The 21,378-nt window shown below is 42.8% G+C and overlaps 1 protein-coding gene across 3 annotated transcripts in view; it reads right to left on the reverse strand.

The window, feature by feature from the left end:
• The window catches only part of Napb (NSF attachment protein beta), a 41,078-nt gene continuing 19,700 nt past the window's right edge, over positions 1 to 21,378 (reverse strand). Inside the window, exons 3-11 of one of the 3 annotated variants that reach the window (XM_075962401.1) lie at positions 19,649 to 19,765; positions 17,450 to 17,496; positions 17,235 to 17,312; positions 11,455 to 11,510; positions 11,234 to 11,318; positions 7,084 to 7,188; positions 5,623 to 5,691; positions 4,886 to 4,936; positions 1 to 3,663 (exon numbers count right to left, since the gene is read on the reverse strand). In XM_075962401.1, the coding sequence (XP_075818516.1) occupies positions 3,553 to 3,663; positions 4,886 to 4,936; positions 5,623 to 5,691; positions 7,084 to 7,188; positions 11,234 to 11,318; positions 11,455 to 11,510; positions 17,235 to 17,312; positions 17,450 to 17,496; positions 19,649 to 19,765 (719 nt within the window). In that variant the 3' untranslated portion in view covers positions 1 to 3,552. Of the gene's footprint in view, positions 3,664 to 4,004; positions 4,675 to 4,885; positions 4,937 to 5,622; positions 5,692 to 7,083; positions 7,189 to 11,233; positions 11,319 to 11,454; positions 11,511 to 17,234; positions 17,313 to 17,449; positions 17,497 to 19,648; positions 19,766 to 21,378 lie in introns of those variants that run through there. The other 2 variants (XM_075962403.1, XM_075962404.1) reach the window with 2 other exon arrangements.

The following is a 21,378-nucleotide window of genomic DNA, read 5'->3' on the forward strand; positions in this document are numbered from 1 at the left end:
TTATTGATAATTTCCACTTTATTTACTGTACAAGTTCACATAAAACATCCTTTCAGCTAAGGTAGACTTATTGTTACATGGTTAGTTTTTATAATGTACTCCCTTGCCTGAGAGCAACTCAGGCCATCAAAGGGCCTGCTACTGGTCATAGTTCACACTGCAGCAGGCAGGTCACGGGCATGCTGTGCTGCCAGATCCTCCACAGTCACAAAGGTTTGTATTTGGACATTTTAAATGCACAACATCAGAGGGAACAATAAATGCACAAGGGTTGGTGCATATACTTTGGTTATAGTGACACCACCACACATGGTTACAACTGTGCAAAAATACTGTTTTATGTCATTAAATAAAAAAGGAATTCACACAAGCTATAAAAATGTTGCCACAAAAGCAAAGCTTTTCAACTGACATAACTATGAACTATCCCCAGATGCTCTCAAGTATGAGAACTCTAACGAATGATCATAATCATCTAGAGACCTGGAAAGCCCACACCTAGGCATCTTGAGACATTTGGAGAAAGTAAGCTTGCATACTTCTGTCTAGATTTTTTCCTCATTCTTTTACTTTCTGTCAGGTCTGTTCTTAGGTGGTCTTGCTACAATGTTTATTCTAGTCTATTCTGGAAATTATGCTCTTCTTCCTTGGCCTCCCAAGTGCTGGGACAAAACAAACCCAAGCACTGACTGATCTCAGCCTTTCCTTTTTTTGTTTGTTTTGGTTTGCTTTTTGAGATAAGGATTCACATTGTAACCTAGGCTGGCCTGAAATTCACTGGGTAAACCTAGGCTGCCCTCAAACTCAAAGCAATCCTCCAAACTCTATCCTCTTAAATACTATAGGATTATAAGTGTCTATGATGCTTGCTCAAGCACTTATTTAACTTCAGGAAAAACAAATAACTGAAAGAATACAAACACTACTTTAAAACCCAACACTTCTCTAGATAGGTATGTTAGGGAATCATGGTGAAAGGTAAACCAAAGTGTCTTACAAGATACCATGTGGGCTTTCCAATCATCACACCAGAAGACTGAAGAAGTGAGGCAGAGTACAGAGACTGGCCAGTGCTCAAATGTTCTCCCACTGGAACTGATTTACAGCCATTTACACATCTCTTTTCCACAGCTGCCTGTAGCTGGTTGTGAATAAAGCAATAACCCACTTTTCTATAAACCAGGGTTTTAAAAAACTTATTTTTAAGTGTATGCATTTTGTCTACATGTAAGTCTGTGTACTACATACATGCCTGGTACCTGTGGAGGCAAGAAGAGGATGGTGGATCCCTTAGGACTGGAGGTACAGATAGCTGAGTCCCTCATATGGTTGCTGGGACTTAAACACGGGTTCTCTGGAACAGTAGATGAGGTATCTCTCTAGCCCAATAACTAACTTTTCTGTTTGTCTTTGCATAAGAGATTCTAATGGAGTCAAGAAGGATATACTAGGCTCAAGTACAAATTTTACCTTTGGTGCAGCCAGCTCTCATTCAGAAACATCCCCTCCCCTCCCCGCAAAATGTGCCAGGTGGTAGTGGCGCATGCCTTTAATCCCAGCATGCAGGAGGTAGAGACAGGCAGATCTCTGTGAGTTGGAGGCAGCCTGGTCTACAGAGCAAGTTCAGGACAGGCTCCAAAGCTACACAGAGAAACCCTGACTTGGTGTGCAGGGGGAGAAAAGAAAATAAACTCCAAAAACCATTGAAGGGAAAAGGAATCCTCATCAGATTCTAGGGCACATTCCCTCTTCTCCAAACATGCGGAGGCTTCTGAGTTCCCTGCACACACACCCTTTTACCACCGGGTCAGGGCTAGAGAGTCTTCACAGTGCCTGACAGACACCTACCACCTGTCCCCATGGGACCAATCTCAACTTCATCGCCTGCTAATATTTGCTTTAAAAATATTTTTAAAAATTGATTTATTATTTTATATATGAGTGTTTTGCCTACATGTGTGTATATATTCATTTACATGTATATGTTTATCTGTATGCATGTGCTTATTGAGGCAGAAGAGGGTACTTAGAACTCCTGGGGGCACTGGTGTTGCGGGTGATTTTGAGCCACTCAACAAGGGTGCTGGGGCTCAAACTTGGGCCCCCTGGAAGAGCAGAAACCATGTCTCTAATCTCATCCTGCTACTTTCACTTCTGAAAGATGTGAATTTCTCAACAGTCCTCAAACTCTTCTCCTTTAACCCTGGTCCTGGCACAGCCACTCTCCTGCACAGTTTGTGCCTCCAACCCTTCTCCAGGGCCATCCGAAGATGAAAACACCATTCCGGTGCCATTTCATACCTGTCTGTCACATGACAGCAGTACATTAGGACTATGAAGTATTTCTAGTAACACATGCTCTTTAAGCACAGATCATCTCAGCATACAAATGCACAGGCAACTCAGGAAGCAAGACCATGTCTACAGTACTGTATCAGCATATAAAGTAGCAGGGAGAGTCAAACTCTGAAATAACAGAGCATACATCTTATATAAATCAAATGGGACAAGAGAACTCATACATACACGTGAAGTCACTTCAGTTAAGAATAAACCAGGGACCATCAGACATAGGTAAGGTTCTTATCCAACCAGAGATAACAAACACATGCCACACTGACCCCCACTTAACTACCATGCCCAACATATGGACATTAACCACACATTCTCAAGCTTCAGCTGGAATCTTCTGTCCAGCTCTGCTCAAGCTTGGCATGACCATGGCCCAGAAGACAATGTGAGGAATGTATAAGTGTGAGAACAAAGGAGATACCAGTTATAACATTTTTGTGAAAATATGAAGAGGTTTCCATTATGACTAAAAGTGGAAACTCTTGGTAAGGGAAAAAAATTCATTTCTCATAGATTGTTGTGTAAGTTAAAAAAATATATATCAATGAAATCCACCTTGACATTCATCCATATAATAGGACCACAGAACCTGCCAGCAAGTTCCTTTCCCTTATAATGCAAGTGATGCCAACAGATCCCAGCTGTTCTCAGTGCCTGCCATGTACAGGTGAGCATATGGGGCAAAATAAAAAGGAAATGAATTCATCACTAGCACCATCAAAATAACTATAAAAGAAAGCCAGACAGTTTCTATCTGAATTAAAAACTTATTCCTAATAACCATCCTAAACTAAACCACTTGTATAAAGGGTCCATCCAGATACCGATGCACAATGTCTTTGCAAAGCATCTATAAAACTGGGTTGAGTACCAGAGTTTAGGAAAAAAGGAAAAACACATGGCAACATTGACCATGGGCCCTGAAAATATCAGAGAAACGGGAATAAGATTTGGCAGTACTTCTCAGAAAACTATGAGGACTCTGATAAGCATTATATACTTTGGCTGTCATAACCACAAACTGAATAGAAGCTTCCCATTCTCACAGTAACACAGACATGGCGAGCTGAAACTATGACATAAATTGTGTGGCTTATTTACAACAAAATTAAGTCATTAAATGGGCATCCCAGAAAGATCGCTTTGCCTGAAGACAAAACTAAACAGGAATGAGCTGCATGCCACAAAGAGGTCAGCACTTCACTTGAGGTCTCCATCTCCTTCTCCATCCCCTTGGATGGACTTCTTGATACGAAGCAACATGGTGGTCAGCCACTGATCCAAGCGTGATATTGAGTCAAACTCCTTCACCTGGTTTAAGGAATGAAGAACAGGAATTATACCCTGAAATATATTGAAAACACAATATGACAGTGACCTAAGCTGTCTGAAGATGTTACTGTAATAACTCACTGACTTTGATTAGAAATTATTCATTCTAATTTATAACTTTCCTCAGTAAAAACAGTTTTCATAGCCAGGTGGTGGCGGCACATGCCTTTAATGCCAGCACTGGGGAGGCAGAGGCAGGTAGATCTCTGTGAGTGTGAGGCCAGCCTGGTCTACAGAGTGGGTTCCAGGACAGCCAGGACCACTGCACAGAGAAACCAAGTCTCAAAAAAAAAATTAAACAAACACAAATAAACAAAAACACTCTCCCAAAACTGTTTACTTTATTCCATAAGCCTGTGCATTTAATTTTTCTCTGTATGTGAACATGTGCATGGCAATTCAGAAAAGCTATTGTAAATGCAAAGGTAAACTCTTTATACAGAGGACAGTGGACATGGCATAAGAGTTAGAAAGGTGGAGGAAAACTATTATTTACTGACCATGAAAAAAATATAATCAAATAGTTAGGGGATGGGGGCAGAATTCCCTTGATGGATTTCAGCACATGCAAAGACAGCGCCACTGTGAGAGAACTTTGAGGGTGAAAGTTATGATATCCCTTTTCACTGTCACATTAGGACTGGAGCCGAATCATTCCAGGCTGCTGAGAAATCTGCTTGACTTTGAACACAGGATTGCAAAAGATAAAACAAACAAAAAATAGAAAAAAAAACCCCACAAGTACAAAGAAAGTAACCTATAACACAAATAAATACACCACAGTACACCAAATGCCCAGTTTTTTACTTCAGTCTTAACCATAAGCCCTCCTTTACACTGTCAGTTTTCAGCACTAAAACTCCATGTGACAACTTTCACAACAATGTATGTGTCAGGTGCCCATGGAGGTCAGAAGAGGGCACTGGATCCCCTGGAATTGGCGTCACAGATGATTATGAGCTGTGGCATGCTGGGAATCCAACTCTGGTCCTTTAAAGAGAAACACATGTTCTTCTAAAGCACAGAGTGATCTCTCCAACCCTAGAGGATCGAGCTTTGTGGACAAACAAAACATCTTTAGAAAATACAAGCAACTGAGCCACATTCAAATAAATGTTCAAAATTTACACAAGGTAAAGAAAAATGAATTTTTATACTATAAACCTTTAAAAATGCAATATTCCCTAAAGGTATAACTTACTGCTTCAGTGTAAGCTTCACTGTTCTGTTCTTCATGGGCTTCTAGAAGTTTCTGGTGATATTAAAAAAAAAAAAACAAGAAAATACTTTAAGCTAGAAAGTCCTGTTTCTGAAGGAATACTTTAGACACAATCCACTTTGGTATCTCATGAACTGATGTTCCTAGTATCTCACAAAACAGGATATATCCAGATATAAGTATTACCCAAGAAGAGGATCTAGCTTTGTACTGCCTTTTAAGTCTGCCTACTTTGGAACAGTGTTAAATACTAAACCTTCTTGACGTAGGAATATCTACAATGAAAGAGCCAAGTCTGAGGTGCTCAAGTAATGGCTTGTCTTCATTGTCAACTTTGTCACTATTTAAACACATCTTTGGGTGTTTCAGGAAAGGTTTAAGTGAAGGAAGAATTAAAGAAGGAAGACCCACCATCTCTTGAGTCCTGGACTGACTAAAAGGGAAGAGCAAGTGAGGCACCAGCATTCATTTCTCTCTGCTCATTTATTCACTGAAGACACAGTGTGACCAAACATCTCATGCCCCTGGTGCCATGATGGACTGCCTATCAAACTGTAGCCAAAACATACTTCCTCTATTACTTCATTACAGCAATAAGTCCAGTAGCCAGTACACCCCCAGAAGAGTTACTGATGAAAACTCCACCCATCAGCTGCCCCACTTTGGTGCCATCACCCAACAGTAAAGGCTTTTGTCTTCAAAGTTGCTTTAGTACGTACTTTCAATAATTTACATTCTCTGGAGTCAGTAAATGCTGGAAACATTTCCTCGTATTTCTCAAGAGCAAGCTGAGGAAGGAAAACAACTGGTCAATATAAAACTTAGTGAACTAAGAAAGTTGTCAATGCCCTGTTAATCCAAAAAAACTATTTCAATCCCATTTAATTGTTGAGGAAATATGTTAAACACATCATAACAGGAAACCTATTTATGTTAGCTATTTAATTTCAATTGAGAATAAAATTTCTAAAAATTTTTAGATTTCAGTTGGGCTACTGGACAGAAGAAAACTGAATAAAATCTAATTCACTTGCCAGGATCTATACTTGTCTGCTGAACTGAAACCTTCCTTCACATCCTCCAAATGCCAAATACCCATAGGGCAGGAATGACCCTGGCACAGTTTTTCTTTGGGGCTCTCTGAGCGCTAGATGGCAGTGCCAAGGCTGCTCAAGCCCAATCCTGCTTTCTAGTTGTCCCCTTGCTTTGCAGTTTTCTCCGATCTTTATTTTAATTCCACTTCTGAGGTTGTCTGCACACTTTTTAAGAGTATTTAGAAGCTAGGTGTGGTGATCTATACCTTTAATCCCAGCATTTGGGAAGCAGAGGCAGGTGGATCTCTTTGAGTTCAAGGTTATCCTGCTCTACACAGTAAGTTTCAGGACAGCCAGGGATACACAGAGACACCCTGTCTCAACATAAAAAAGGCTAGTAGGGACAATTAGGTGGTTTAGCAGGTAAAAGCAATTTGCTACCATGTCTGACTTGAGTTTGATCCATGGGTCCTATATGGTAGAAGAAGACTAACTCCTAAAAGGAGTTCTCTAACTTCCACATGTGTGCTGTGACATAGCCACAAGCAATCCCTTCCCCACAAAAATAAGTAAATAGCAAGCAAATGTAAAAAGGACAGAGGACATTAATTTTACTGTCTTCTCTCTTAGTTCCCCATTCTACTTAAGCAACCACTAATGGAAACGTGAAGGGGACAGCACTGCAGATGTCAAAAGATTCAAACTCATACATCACAGAAGAACTACTATTTTTACTTGTATATGTTGAGGCAGGATAAGTATGTATTCATGTGGCTGTGTGCATCTGCACATAAGTGTGTACATGTGGAGGTAAGGGGTCAATATCAAGGATCTCTCTCTGTCATCCTCCACCTTATTTTTGAATGCAGCATCTCTCTGAACCCGAAGATTCATCACATGGCTCAGGGACCAGCTTATCTCTGCCCTGCTCCTCAGTCAGTGCTGGAATTACAGATGTGAGCCACTGCACCTGACTTTTACATGGGTGCTGGGCTTCTGAATGCGAGTCTGCAGGTTTGTGAGTTAAGTCCTTTATCAGCTGAGCTATCACCACAGCTCTTAAGACCTGTGTGAAGAGACATCGAGAACGACAAAGCATGTCTTCTTAAGAGTAAGGTAAGTCATCAGAAAGGAGCATGTTCTCACCTTGGCATTCAGCTCATCCACTATAAAATGACAGAGCGCTGCCTTGAAGAAGTAATCCTTTGCACTGTACTTCAACAAGGGGTTATCCATAGTGTTTGCTCCTACCTAGGCAGAGAAGACAGCAAAGTGACTAGCACAGGCAAACAACCCACTGCCTGCTCACCTGTTTTATTCTAAAAAATATTTTCCAGTATCTTATACTGATATACCCAATACCACATAGTACAAAGTTTTACTAGATAAGAAATAATTATTAGGCATAGGAACTGTTAAAAATGTCTAAAAATACTTCTGTTTCTAAGACAATGAAAAAGATCTAAACTTTCCCCCATTCTTCCTATGAAGTGCAACTAGAAGTTTATTTAAAAAAAAACATATGTTTATTCTATGACATTTTGATCGCATTCTGACAAAGTTTGCTTTTAGTCAGAGGTGGAACTAGCCATTAACTGACCAAAATTAAACATAGAGGTCTTGAAGGGCTGAGGACAGACAGGAGATAGGAAGTAGTAATGTAGGATTATTTGTTCTTTTGATGACCAATCTCTTGAGTTCTTTGTATATTTTGGAGATCAGACCTCTGTCTGATGTGGGGTTAGTGAAGATCTTTTCCCATTCTGTAGGCTGTCGCTTTGTCTTGTTGACTGTGTCCTTTGCTTTACAGAAGCTTTTCAGTTTCAGGAGGTCCCATTTATTGTTTCTCTCAGTGTCTGTGCTACTGGGGTTATATTTAGGAAGTGGTCTCCTGTGTTCAACTGTACTTCCTACTTTCTCTTCTATGAGGTTCAGTGTGGCTGGCTGTATGTTGAGGTCTTTGATCCATTTGGACTTGAGTTTTGTGCATGGTGATAGATACGGGTCTATTAAGAAGTAGTAAGGTAGGACTGAGAGAGGATCTCAGCTTTTTGGACTGAGGAATGGAAGAGAAGAGAGGAGGTCACTGGTGGCTTCTCCATCACTTCTCTGATTATTCAAGGTTCTTACCCCATATCTGACTCCTAATGTTTTGTTGATAAAGAATGATTAGATAAACACTTCAAATGTCTGTGGACAGAGGCCCAGGACAGCCAACCAACCAGGGGTGTGCAATCTGGGAAAACCCCATGGGGGTTAGGGGGCAGGGCTACTGGGTTTTATTCTTCTTTACTATAACCCAAACATAGAAATAAAGAACCTAGCATCCACAAGTTCCAGGAGAAGTCAATTAAGAGAGAACAGAGGCCATTAAGAGGCCTAACAAGGGTGGGAACTTCCACATCATAATGGTAAGGCTCCTTTCCTCTGCCCAGGGAGAATGAGAGTTTCCTTCCTAGGTATTAAGAAGGCCAAAGAGGAGCCTGAGCTCCACCTCCACCAACAGCCCTAGCTGTCTAAACAATTAACACTGTTTAGGGCCAGTACAAAGAGGGACGATAAAAATCTGAGCAGCCTGGAGCACAATCTGAAGACCGCCAATGACAGCACAGTCTGAAGCTGACCACAGAGGCAGCAGACAGTTTGAGGGGACAAAACCGCAGAGGGGCGGGGGTGGGGTGGGTATCCCCCCTCCATTCCTGATCCCAAAGGCCCATGTCCTCTCTCCCTTCCCCCCTTTCCCCATTTACTTCCTCCAATAAAAGCCCCTCCACAGGAATTGTCACATGGCATCTTTCTCTCTCCAGCCGCTCTTTTTAAATTACAATACCCATCCTAACTGCCACAAATAAAGATGAAGAAGGAGCTGAATATCAATCAGCCCTCATCATTCTCTGCCTCCTGACTGTGGAGGCCACATGACCTGCTGCCTCATATTCCCGCTGCTGTGAGTTCTGACCATAAAGGATTTATACCCTGGAACTTAACACTCCCCTCCCCCGGCCCCTCTGTGGTTTCGGTTTTTTTGAGACAGGATTTTTCTGTGTAACCCAGCTGTTCAGGAACTCGCTCATAACCAGGCTGAGCTTGAACTGCCTGACTCTGCCTCCCAAATGCTGAGATTAAAGGCAGTGTTACCAATGCCTGCTTAAACCTTTCTGTCTTTAAATTACTCTTGTCAGGCATTTAGTCACAGCAACACAAAAACTATGTAATATATTACTTAAATACTAAATATTAAAAAATGGCAATATTTTCTGAGAATTAACTCTATATGTCAACTTGAGTAGACCATAGGTGCCCAGATACTAGCTAAATATCACCCTGGATGTTTCTGAGTAAGATTTAGCATTTCAATCAACAGAGGAGAAAAGCAGACTTCCCTTCCCAACAGGAACTTACTGTTCCCTCAGCCAACTTACTGATGCCTGGACCAATAAGAAGTCTAAGCAAAAGGCTGGTGAGATGGCTCAGAGGTAAAGGTGCTTACACCAAGCTGGGCAGCCTGTTCGTTTCCTGGATTCCTGGTGAGAGAACTGACTTCTACAATTTTCTTTGCATTTACTCCCTGCCCCACAAACAAATGTAATAAAAAATACATTTTTTTTTAAATTTAAGAAAAGGACAGCTGATCCTCCTCACTTGATAGTTCTAGAATTGAGACAAAGCTCTTTTGCATTTGGGCTAGGCTCATATAATCTGCTTTCATGATAGATCTGGGCCATCTCAACCACTACCATTGAGAGCGAACCCCTAACATCTTTCTTTTCTTCCTGCACTCTAATCTATTGGCTCTGTCTGTCTCTGGAGAACCTTAACTAATACGCTCTTTGAATTGCTCTACACACCCAGTTCAAGTCCTATTAACTAGATTCACTGCAGGATAACATACTGATCCCAACATTTATGTTAATTCAAGGGACCCAGCAGGAGGACAATCTTGAGAAGGACTGCAGGACAGACAGTTCCTGTTTTCAAATTTCTCTGTAAAGATACCTTTGTCAGAACTAAGTGATACCGGCATAAAGCTGGATGGATGGATGGAGTAGAGCCCTGGAGTGAAACAACTGCCAGACCACTGAGGAGTGTCTGTACCCAGTGACAGTGAGTAAGGTTATGTTCGCATGTTAGAGTGAAGGTGGATCCCTGGTTAACAGGCACACGAATAGCTTAACTCACTGGACCAAAGACCTGAATTACTGGTTAAAATGATTCATGATGCTCAATTTAAATATACAAGGATTCAACACCAAAATACAGATAGTAAAAAGGAAAAGACAAACTAAGAGTTCATAAAAATTAAAAATTCAGAGGCTGGCGAGATGGCTCAGTTGGTAAAGTGCTTGTTGCCTGGAGACCTAAGTTTGAGTCCCAAGACCCACACATAGAAGGAGAGAACCAATTCCTTCAAGTTGTCCTCTCTTTTCCACAGGTTTTCTGTAGTCCATTTTCTACACTCACATACTCCACGCACACAAAATAAATACATGTAAAAAATTATTTTAAAGATTAAAAAATCTAGATCAAGGCAAATAAATAACAGAATAAAAAGGAAATCCATACAATAGGAAAAAAGTGTTAAGTTATTCCTGACCATAAAAAACTTGTATCCTAATATCTAGGGCTAAAGAATTCCTACCTCTCAAAATGAAAAAGGACACAGACATTTCACCAAAAACAGAAAACAGCCAGTGGGCACATAAAAATTAATATAACTCATGCTGAGAGAATGAAGAAATGACCCTTCACACTCATTAAGCATCACAGAGAGATGCTAGTGGAGATGTAGAGAAGTTGAGCCCTGGGCACTGTGCTGGGAGCGCTCAATGATTCAGTACTCTATAAGATTCCAGTAGTCCTCAGTAAGGCAGGCTTGGGTGTACCATGAAGCCCAACAATCTCTATTCCACCCCCAAGTATGTAGCCAAAACAACTGAGAACATGTTCCCACAATAGTTAAGGACAAATGTTCACAGCAGTATGTCCTCAATAGACCCTAAGTGGAAGCACCCCAAATGCTTCCTAACAGATGAACATATAAACCACAGAGTAAGTATTATTCAACCATGAAAAGCAATGAAACACTGACACATTACAATATGAAGAACCTTGAAAACACTGTGACAAATGACACAAGAACAGACAGTGTAGTATTCTATATATGGGAAAGGGTCAAGAATGGCAAATCAGGGAAACAGAAACCAGGCTGTCGTTCTTTCCAAACTTCTTTGGGAGTGCTGGGAATGTTTTAAGCAGTCGGTAGCAGTGATTGTTACAAACATAACAGTGTCCTCACCTGCTCGTAGATCTCGATGGCTTTCTGATACTGCTCCAGCTGTGCAGCGTAGGCTGCCACCTTCAGCAGACACTTGTTAGCAGAGCTGAAAGTAGCACAGTGCAGAGTAAGTGACAGCAATGAGGAGACATGGCCTGAGGAAGAGATGCTCAGATGACAGAGGTGAGTTATCCTTCACCACATATGAAAAGCCCATTACAGATAGGAAGAAAAGCATGTACCTGTTAGATTCTTCTCCTTTGTAATAATCAGCAGATTGCTCATAGTGTGCAATAGCCTGGAAGTACATACATGTAATTTACAAACAATTCATTCCACGAATTGCATTTAAAAACACATAGGGGCTGGTAAGATGACTAGGTAGGTAAAAGCACTTGCTGCCAAGCCTGACACTAGAGTGTGAGTCCTGGAACTCTGATGGCAGGAGGAAAGAAGATTCCTGCAAGTTGTCCCCTGACCTCCACAAGCATGTCATGACACATGTGCACACACAAAATAAATGAATATATGTAAGAAAAAAATTAAAACTACATGTACACCAATTTTTTTCCTTTAATTAAGCTTATTCCAGTGATAAATCTTTCTGAACTTGGTCTCCTCAGCAAATACAGTAAAGTGTGTGGCCCTGAAGCCTCCTGGAGAAAGAATGGTTGTTGATTTCATCCAAATCTATCTGTGGAATGAGAAATGTTCCTCTTAGGCTCACATATTTGACAACTTGGCCCCAGTTCGTGGTGCTATATGGAGAGGTTATGGGAAAGTACAGGCTTGCTGGAGGAAGCCCTCGCTGAGGGTGGGCTGTAAGAGTTTACAGCCCCATCCCACTTCTACTTCCTTCTCTCATGTTTGACATTGAAGATATGATCTCTCTCTTGGCTTCCTGCTTCTACCACAATGTCTGTCACTTGCTGTCATGCCTCTCTGTCATGATGGAATCTATCCCCTTGGAACTCAAAACCAAAATAAGTTCTTTATTCCATAAATTGCTTTTGGTCATGCTGTTTCATATACAATAACAGAAAAGTAACCAGTAGTTACTTACTCATGGCCCAGCTTCCACAGTAGTCAGGGTGGCCCCATGACTAGTTCTCTGATAGAATGCGAATAGTCAAACATCTTACTCTGTACCCTGTCTTCTTTTTCACTTTCTAAAAGTTATAAGACATGGTCAGGTCTGGGCCGACTGAAGATGGCCGAATTCTATCAACCTGCTTCCTAACTGACCCCTTATCTCAGCATACTCATCCCTGTCAAATCTGCACCATGGAGTATTAGTTTAGAGGGCTCTGAAGCCATTATACTCTGCAACTTACTGCAACAGCTTTGGCTTTTCCTACCACCACAAGTATCACCTAAGCAAAGGAGTTCCTTCCATTTAAAATATGTGACACCCAAGCAACACTGAAATGGATAGAGAAGAAAGCCAGACACCCTCACTGGGCTGTGACAAGAGTATTAGTGAAATCAGACCCAACCAACACTTCAGAAGGTAGAACACACTATCAGAGCCTCAAAGCATGCAAAGCAGTTAGAAGAACAGGATGGTGGTATATACTGCTTTAATAAATCTGATGAGAGAGGGGCGGAGGTGGTGCATGAATAATCCTAGCACTTGGGAGGCAGAGGCAGGTGGGTCTCTATGAGTTCAAGGCCACCCTGACCTACAGTGTTCCAGAGCAGCTAGAGCAGCTACACAGAGAAACCCTGTCTTGAAAATCCAGAAGGAAAAAGAAAACAAGCCTGATGAGGATGAATCTGGAAATAAGTCGCTGCTTTTCAGGCAGTTTTGGGACAACAGAGCATGTATACTGGTAAAGGCCTGAAAAACCAATGGCTTCTACAGCCCAGTTTAAAAAAGGGATCAGATAAGAATTTTCTGCAGTGGCTTAATCACACTCTGGGGTCTTGGAGTTGACTGAGCTCTGCTGGCAGTACTCAGTGATCCTGCCACAGCACAGCCACCAATGACATCGGAATGCGGGCTGCTAGAGACTGGCAGGACAACTGCATTTCCACATGATTTCAACGTTTGAAAAAGTTGATTTGGGGAGGGTGGGTCAGAGGCACATGGAAGTCAATGGATACTCTGTGGAAGTTTTCTCCTTCCACTTTGTCTGGGTTCTGGGGGTTGGACTAGTTCATCAGGCTTACACAGCGAGTGCTTTACCCCAAGCCACCTCACTGGCCCAATTTTTATGGGTCACAAATGGTTTTGATTCTGATGATTAAGCAGTAAATCACTTTTGCTAGCTTTCAGACATACACAAGCAAGCAATAGGTTTGTAGTCCTCTGCCTTAATTTACACAGCTTTCCCAATAAGCCCCAAGTACACAACCACTAGACTAAAGTACAGAAATAAGAAAACAACTACAACGAAGCAGGCTTGAGAACTACACCAGAATACCCCTTTAAAAGCCTGTGTCCTCAGCCTGTCTGTAAAGTAGTGATTACAGCTCCCGGAGCCAGTACTACCAAAGTCTCTAGGTTGTGGAACATCCCAAGGATACACACTTGAACAATTCTTCAATAAAATACTTCTCTGTATTTCAGTCACATAGCCCACCCACCTACTATGCTCTCCAAACAGATTTCTTCAGTGTTATTTATAATGGAAAAGAAAAAAAAGAAACAACTTCACTGGTTCAACATGTGAGCTACATACAGTTAAAGGTAAAGGGTAGAAGTGCCAAGTCAGAAAAAGGTTAGGTACACTATGACCCCATTTTAACAGATAGAAAAGTCCATAAAAAGCAGCAGGACAATACAATCACTCGGAATCCTTCTCAGAACCACCACACACATTGTTCCATTTTCCTCAGAAGCAAGTTCTGTGAGGGAAAGCCCAGGACTGCTGCTCACCATAGCATCCTGAGCCTAAAATAATACCTACTGTATGGCAGGTGCTCAGTAACCAGAAGTGAATGAACAGAAGGCCCCTGCTAGACCACGGTCAACATCCAATACAAAGGACCACAGCGAAGTTATGATTGGGGGCTGGGGTGTAGCCTAATGGTGGAGTACATGCCTGGCCTCTATGAAGCTTTAGATTTGATGCCTGGCTCACACTCTTTCCCCTTCTGGACCCTTCTTATTCTCTGAACTGCTCAGCATTGTTTCCTCTGTAATAAATGGATCAAGGCACAAAAAGCTATACCCATTTCTCTTGTAAAAAACCTGGACCACAGACCCTCTTCCTAGAGAGAGGGAGCTACCCTCTTCCTAGTTTTTCACTGAGAGCAATGAACAGGGTTGAGCTGAGCCATATGGAGCTACTGTCTCAGATAGAAGGATTGGGGAGAAATCCATACTTAACAACTTGGTCTAACTTAATATTTATTAGGAAGATGTTCATTATAACCTTTATTTATTTATTTAATTATTTTTAGGCAGTGCCACTGGAACTGTCCTGGAACTTGCTATGAGTTCAGGCTGACCTTGAATTTACAAAGACCCAACTGCCTCTACCTCCCAAATTCAAGCCACTCCTGGCTACAGGGTTTTGTTTTGTTTTAATTATTTTATTTTTTGATATTATAATTACATCATTTTCCCCATCCCTTTTCTCCCTCCAAACACTCCTTGCTCTCTTTCAAATTCGGGGCCTATTTTTTCATTAATTGTTGTTACACATATGCTCAGTCTGTGTATCAGGGCTGACCATTTGGTACTGGATAACCAACTGGTATGCTTGTCCCTGGGGAAGACGATTTCTCTTGCGCTCAGCATTCTTTAGCTGCCCGCAGACTTTGGCTAGGGCTGAGGCCTGGGTTTTCCTCTGTCCACACTAGCGCGTCTATTGCTCTCCGTGTTCAGCTGATCTTTAGGCACTCCTGCTGGTGAGGCTTTATGGGTTTAGTCTCCAGGGAGACTATCTCATGGCAAACTCCCTATTCCTCTGACTCTTAAATCTTTGTTTGTTTGCTTTTTCTGAGATAGGGTCTCTCTGTGTAGCTCTGGCTGTCCTGGAACTTGCTCTGTGTGTGTGTGTGTGTGTGTAAAGTATACATTTTTTTTAAAGACAGTGCCTTGCTATGCAGCCATACTGGCCTTGAGTTTATAACTCTTCAGTTGCAAACTCCTGACGGCTGGGATCACACGCACATGACACCCAGGCTTTAGTTCTTAAACTACTTTCAACAGAACAAAATACATCAGTGAAAAAAGGTTCCACCTACTGGCTAATTCATAGAATAACAAAAACAGGCCAGGTACTAGAAGTTCAAAAGGCCACCATGACAAACCAAAAATAAAACAATGACAACCCTAGAAGCCATTTCATTCACCCCAATTTGTGGAGCCCATGTAGTGAAGTGGTTGTGTGAAATATTCCCTGGTATAAGGAATGGGCTCCAAGCCAGAGTGCTCTTTCTGACAGCCAGGCCAGTGTGTTCCTCTGACAGCCAGGCCAGTGTGTTCCTCTGACAGCCAGGCCAGTGTGTTCCTCTGACTGCCAGGCCAGTGTGTTCCTCTGACTGCCAGGCCAGTGTGTTCCTCTGACTGCCAGGCCAGTGTGTTCCTCTGACAGCCAGGCCAGTGTGTTCCTCTGACTGCCAGGCCAGTGTGTTCCTCTGACAGCCAGGCTAGTGTGCTCTTCTGACTGCCAGGCCAGTGTGTTCCTCTGACAGCCAGGCCAGTGTGTTCCTCTGACAGCCAGGCCAGTGTGTTCCTCTGACTGCCAGGCCAGTGTGTTCCTCTGACTGCCAGGCCAGTGTGTTCCTCTGACAGCCAGGCCAGTGTGTTCCTCTGACTGCCAGGCCAGTGTGTTCCTCTGACAGCCAGGCTAGTGTGCTCTTCTGACTGCCAGGCCAGTGTGTTCCTCTGACAGCCAGGCCAGTGTGTTCCTCTGACAGCCAGGCCAGTGTGTTCCTCTGACTGCCAGGCCAGTGTGTTCCTCTGACAGCCAGGCTAGTGTGCTCTTCTGACTGCCATGGGTCTAAAAGCAACCAGAATGATGCCTGTGCATATTCCACATGCTCCACAGGACCCACTCGTCAGTAAGAAGACAATGTCCATCCCAGTTGCTGAGAAAATTAAGCCCCCATCACAGCAGACCCGTCCCCTCCCATCCCTTTATTAATCCTACACCAGAGATAAACTACAGATTTTATTCACTCCCCAGGCCCCAGTCCGTGCACCCAACGCACACACATGATAGCCCTCTTTAGATTAAGACCAGAGCTTCCTCAAAAAAAAAAAAAAATTGGGAGTGGGGCAGAGTGTGTGTGTGTGTGTGTGCTGGGGGGTGAACAGCATGAAGTAAATGCAACAACTGGCAGTTGGTATGATATCAGTCTTGCATGCTTCCTGCATCCTTGACTATGTCAGAGAGGGCAGTATGCTTGCTTACACGTTAGCATTTGTTTAGAGCCTACTATGTCTTGGCCCTTGGAACTCGGCAGATATGGCACCAAGCCCAGAGGTGGGAAGGAGACAGAAATACCAGAACTGTGAACAAGCATATGCCACAGGATGAAGGGTGAAATGTGGCGGTAAAAAGGGGTGGGGATGAGTAAAGAGTGTGCATTTTGGAGGTGTCATCTGGCTAAGTATTCCTGGGGTCTACAATCTTAATTAGGGGGCCGTCAGCTGGAAAGGGTGATGAAGGACACAAGGAGTCAGCTTGTGGGTGTGCGAGGAAGAGTTGGACAAGCAGAGGGAACAGCTGGTACCCAGGTCCCAGGGCAGTGGCTAGAGCAAGGTGGACAGAGAAAGCAGATGCTTTCAACATCTCCAGAGCCTCAGAGAACTTGGCAGACAGGTGGCAAGTCTTTTGACTATTCTGACATGAATCAAAGCACGAACAACAGGTAAGCTCAGTATCTCTCTGGCACTCCAGGTAAAGAGTCCCTTTACTCTGCCACCTAGGCCTAGGCAGTCTCCTCCAGGACACCTGTAATGATTCTGGACTACTCCAATCAGCTGGGAAAGAGCAGGAGAGGATTCCTAAGAGGCCGAGCATCTACCTTCTGCACCAAGCTCATCAGCGTGGCCAGTGCTCACCTTCTCAATGTCCACAAGCTCAGTCTCATAGATCTCTGCAATCGTGATGTGATGCTTGGCTGCGATTGTAAACCTTCCCTAGGGGAGAGAGCAGAGTCATCCACCTGCCTTACCTACACAAAACACCAATCAGTTTGAGAACAGGAAGAAAAACATAACTCTAAAGCAGCTCAAGGATGCCACCCCACAGCCATTCAAGCAATGCAATGTCTTACCATGTCTGTGTAAATGTCGATGGCTGCATTTAAGCAGTTGATAGCCTCTGAAGCGTGGGCATTTAAGAAAAACAATGAAAAATTCATTCAGTGAAAGAGGGTTCAGCTGAGCCTGTTACCTGGCTGTTACTGCTGGCAGGAGGTAAAATCTGGGGTAGTGGGTCAGCAGGCTGGTTAGTGGGGGCAGACGGTCATGCACAGTCCAGACTCATTAGTGTGGCTTTGTTCCTAGCAGCTGCACTGGGATTTAAAGGCGTGGGGCTGCAGTAATCCTGGCTCAGTAACTCTTAGGGAGTCCATCCAGGTGGCAGATTCTATTACAAGGGAAACAAGATCACAGGGATTGCCACCCACACTGCTAAATCAAACCTACTACTGTACAAGGTCAATGCAGCCTTCATTAATACCATGTGTGTTATATTAATTTTGAAAAATATCACTTCTTCGCAAGAAAGACCATTTCAACAGTCTCCACTCTTCATGTGGCCAACATCAGAAGCACTTTGTAATGCTTACTCAACTCTTCCTTTTTAAGGGAAGAATGTTTCTTTTGGCTTGTGACTTAATAGGCAACCCATGACAAGAAGGTCCTGCAGCAGGAACATGAGGCAGCTGGTCGAACTGTACTCAGTCAGGAGTGTGAATCTAATAAGCCAAATATGCAAATGTGTATATCGCTCCAAGATGCTAAACTTTGGTATACTAACAGTTATGCTGGTATGTATATCCAAGAAATGAATGGAAAACTTTACAATGACGACGCTAATAAGTTATATTCGTTTCTAAAACATTGAGCCACAAAGTTTCCTCTCACAGGACAGTGTGGCTGACAGCACCAAGTTTGCCTTCAGTTTGAAGGAGACAGCAAGGAAACAGAAAAGTGACTTCCCTGAAGTGTATTTAAAAGTGTACACTTGCTGCTGCGCCTTTCCAATCAGAGGAAAACAGAGCGAGGTTACCTATACCACCACTCAGACCCAGCATTCCCACTTCAGCGCCTCCCTTCCAGTGTTCTGGATGTGTTTCCACGTGCATATGTTTTTTTTTTTTTTTAAGAAATTGTGGCCACATAACACTCAGTTCCTTAATTTAATTAGCAAGTGAACATTTACCAGGTCAACAAACATTCTATAAATCCAAGCACTTTGTTTTTTTGAGGTTGGATCTCATAGCCCAGGCTGGTATGCAACTCCCAAGCCTCCAGCCTCGTTTCCCAAGTTAGGGATCACAGGTGTGCGTCATTACAGCCAGCCCCGAACCAAGCAGGACTTGGATGCTTGTGTGATGATATTCTATAATATGAAGTCATTCTGCTCACCTACTCTGCTCATACCTGCTGTGCCCAGTCTCTCACTTTTGGAAATAAAAATATAATTAATCTTTATACAAAAAAGCTTGATGACATTTTTCTTTGGGATATATTCCTAGAAATTTAGACTTTTGTGTTAAACTAAATAAACTACAGAAGAAAAGAAGACTCAAGATAACCATATACATGGATGAGATCTTAATACCTTTAGTTTAATCCTTCTTGAAAGAGAAGTAACATTTGAAAAAATTTTATTAATAAATGTCCAATATTCTTTTCTATTAAAAAAAAAAGCTTTGAAAAGCACTTAGAAAAACAATGAAAAAGCTGGGCAGTGGTGGCGCATGCCTTTAATCCCAGCACTCAGGAGGCAGAGGCAGGCAGATCTCTGTGAGCTTAAGGCCAACCTGGTCTACAACAGTTAGTTCCAGGACAGTTACACAGAGAAACCCTGTCTCAAAAAAAGAAAAAGAAAAACAATGAAAAGAGTGTTGTGTGGTTAAGACACCTTTTAACCATTGGATACTACACTCCTTCCCTAAGTAAAATACATTTAGGAGGACGGAAACGCCAGGATTTCCTTCTTCGTTCAAGAACATATTTCATAAAAATAAAGATAAGGTTACTATGATCCCAGCACGTGAGAGGCTGAGGCAGGGGAGTGCAGAGCTTTGAGTTTGAGGCCAGCTTTACATATACGATGAAAAACTGTTCAAATGTTCCTCAACTACTCCACATTGATATCTTTATGATTAGACATTATTAAAATGACCAAAATTTATTTCTTAGTCCATAATGCAAGAATTGTTATTACCAGGGTCCAGCACAGCACACCAGCCTCAGCACTACAGAAGACACTGCTGGCCAGAGACACAGATAAGTGACCTTACCTTGAGGGTCTGCCTTCTTGTAAGCATTTCCAGCATCCACAAAGCTGGTAGCGGAGTCATGTTTGCTCTGAAGCTGCATGTGGAGCTTGGCGGCTTGACAAAACGCATTTCCTGCAGCTGAAAGAGATGTCACAATTAAACAGTGAGGAATAGCTTCCCAAAAGACTCCAGGCTCCAAACAGAAAAGATACAGGACTCTAAAAAGAATCCTTGCAGCCAGAGACTGCATGCATCAAGACAAGTGGAACTGGGTGTTGGCCATTTTTCCTTGATAGTTCCAGAGGACCTGCCAAACATCCTGGGCACCGAGCCACCTTTTTCTGACCCACCACTCAATGACTGACAGCCAGCATTTAGGATCTTGAGCTCTTTCCCACACCATAAGATCAGCCCAACGAGGGGCACTTTGGCCTCACACAGCTAAAGAAAGTCTAAGCCCCGAAGCCAAGGCTATTCATCTACCCATTTCTCAATCCTAGGGTCCATGTTACTCGAGTGTCACTGTTCAATCTGCTCCACTAGAAAAACATGACTTAGAAAGGCATAAAAGCTTACAGCAATGGTTCTCAACCCACCTAATACTGCAACCCTTTAATACAGTTCCTCATGTTGGGGTGATTCTCAACCATAAAATTATTTTCATTGCTACTTCATCTGTAACTTTCCTACTGCTACAGATTATAAAGTAAATACCTGTGTTTTCTGATAGTCTTAGGCAACCCCTATGAAAAGGTCATTCGACCTCCAAGGGGTTGAGAAGCACTTAAAGTTAAAAGTACTAGAGGAAAGAAGATGTGGTTTGCTAAGACAGGATCTTGCCTTCCCTGAAGTTCTACTCATAATCCTCTTCTGCCTCAGCCTCCCAAGTGTCAGAACTACAGACAGGCATGTGCTGCCATGCCCAGGCTCATGTTCTGAAAGCTTCATCTCCAGCTGGCGGTGCTATTTTAGTTAGTCCTAGAAGCTTTAAGAGGTGTGCCTAAGTGAAAAAAAAAACAAAAAAACAAAAAAAACCAACAAGGTCACTGCGGGCTGGGACTGAGACTTGTCAGGGCCACATTCCTTTCCTTGCTTCCTATCCACAATAAGACAGCTCCTCTACCACCACCACCCCCACCACTCCATGACACTCTACCCTACCCATGCACACGGGGTCAAACAAGCAGACTGAGCCCCCAAACCGGTGAGCTAAGTGAGCCTCTCTTCCTTCACGCTGGTCTGGGTATTCTCCTCCCAGCTAGAGGCTGTACTAACATCACAAAGCAGAAGAAGTGTACTCTGCTAAGGAACCACTTGCTTTAAATTTACCTGTAAGAAAGCAAACATCCAATTCTGTGAAACTTTAGTTGTCTCCCTTGTCCCAAACACTGTCCTCACAGGCATTAACCTGACTCCCTCATGGAACTCTGATCATCATCAAGGAAAGGAAGCCACACAAACCCTGTAGCCTGCTCCAGTTCAATTCTTGTCTTATGCTTCTGTTTCTGACACAGAGTACACATGAAATTGGCCCCCACTCTTCATATTATGGAATCGAATACCCAATGTAATGTATTACCCATTAGGGCCTTTAAGGAAGTTGTTAATTCATGAGTATTCCACACTCATGAGTGGAAGTAGTACCATTACAGAAGATACTGAAAGGAGCAAGTTGCCTTGTAGGATGAAGCAAGAAGAAGCTGTCTTGGAAGCAGACAGGAGTCCTCACCAGATGCTGAATCTGCTGGCAC

The sequence above is a fragment of the Microtus pennsylvanicus genome, chromosome 2 (genome assembly GCF_037038515.1).
Source record: "Microtus pennsylvanicus isolate mMicPen1 chromosome 2, mMicPen1.hap1, whole genome shotgun sequence".
Taxonomy (NCBI): domain Eukaryota; kingdom Metazoa; phylum Chordata; class Mammalia; order Rodentia; family Cricetidae; genus Microtus; species Microtus pennsylvanicus.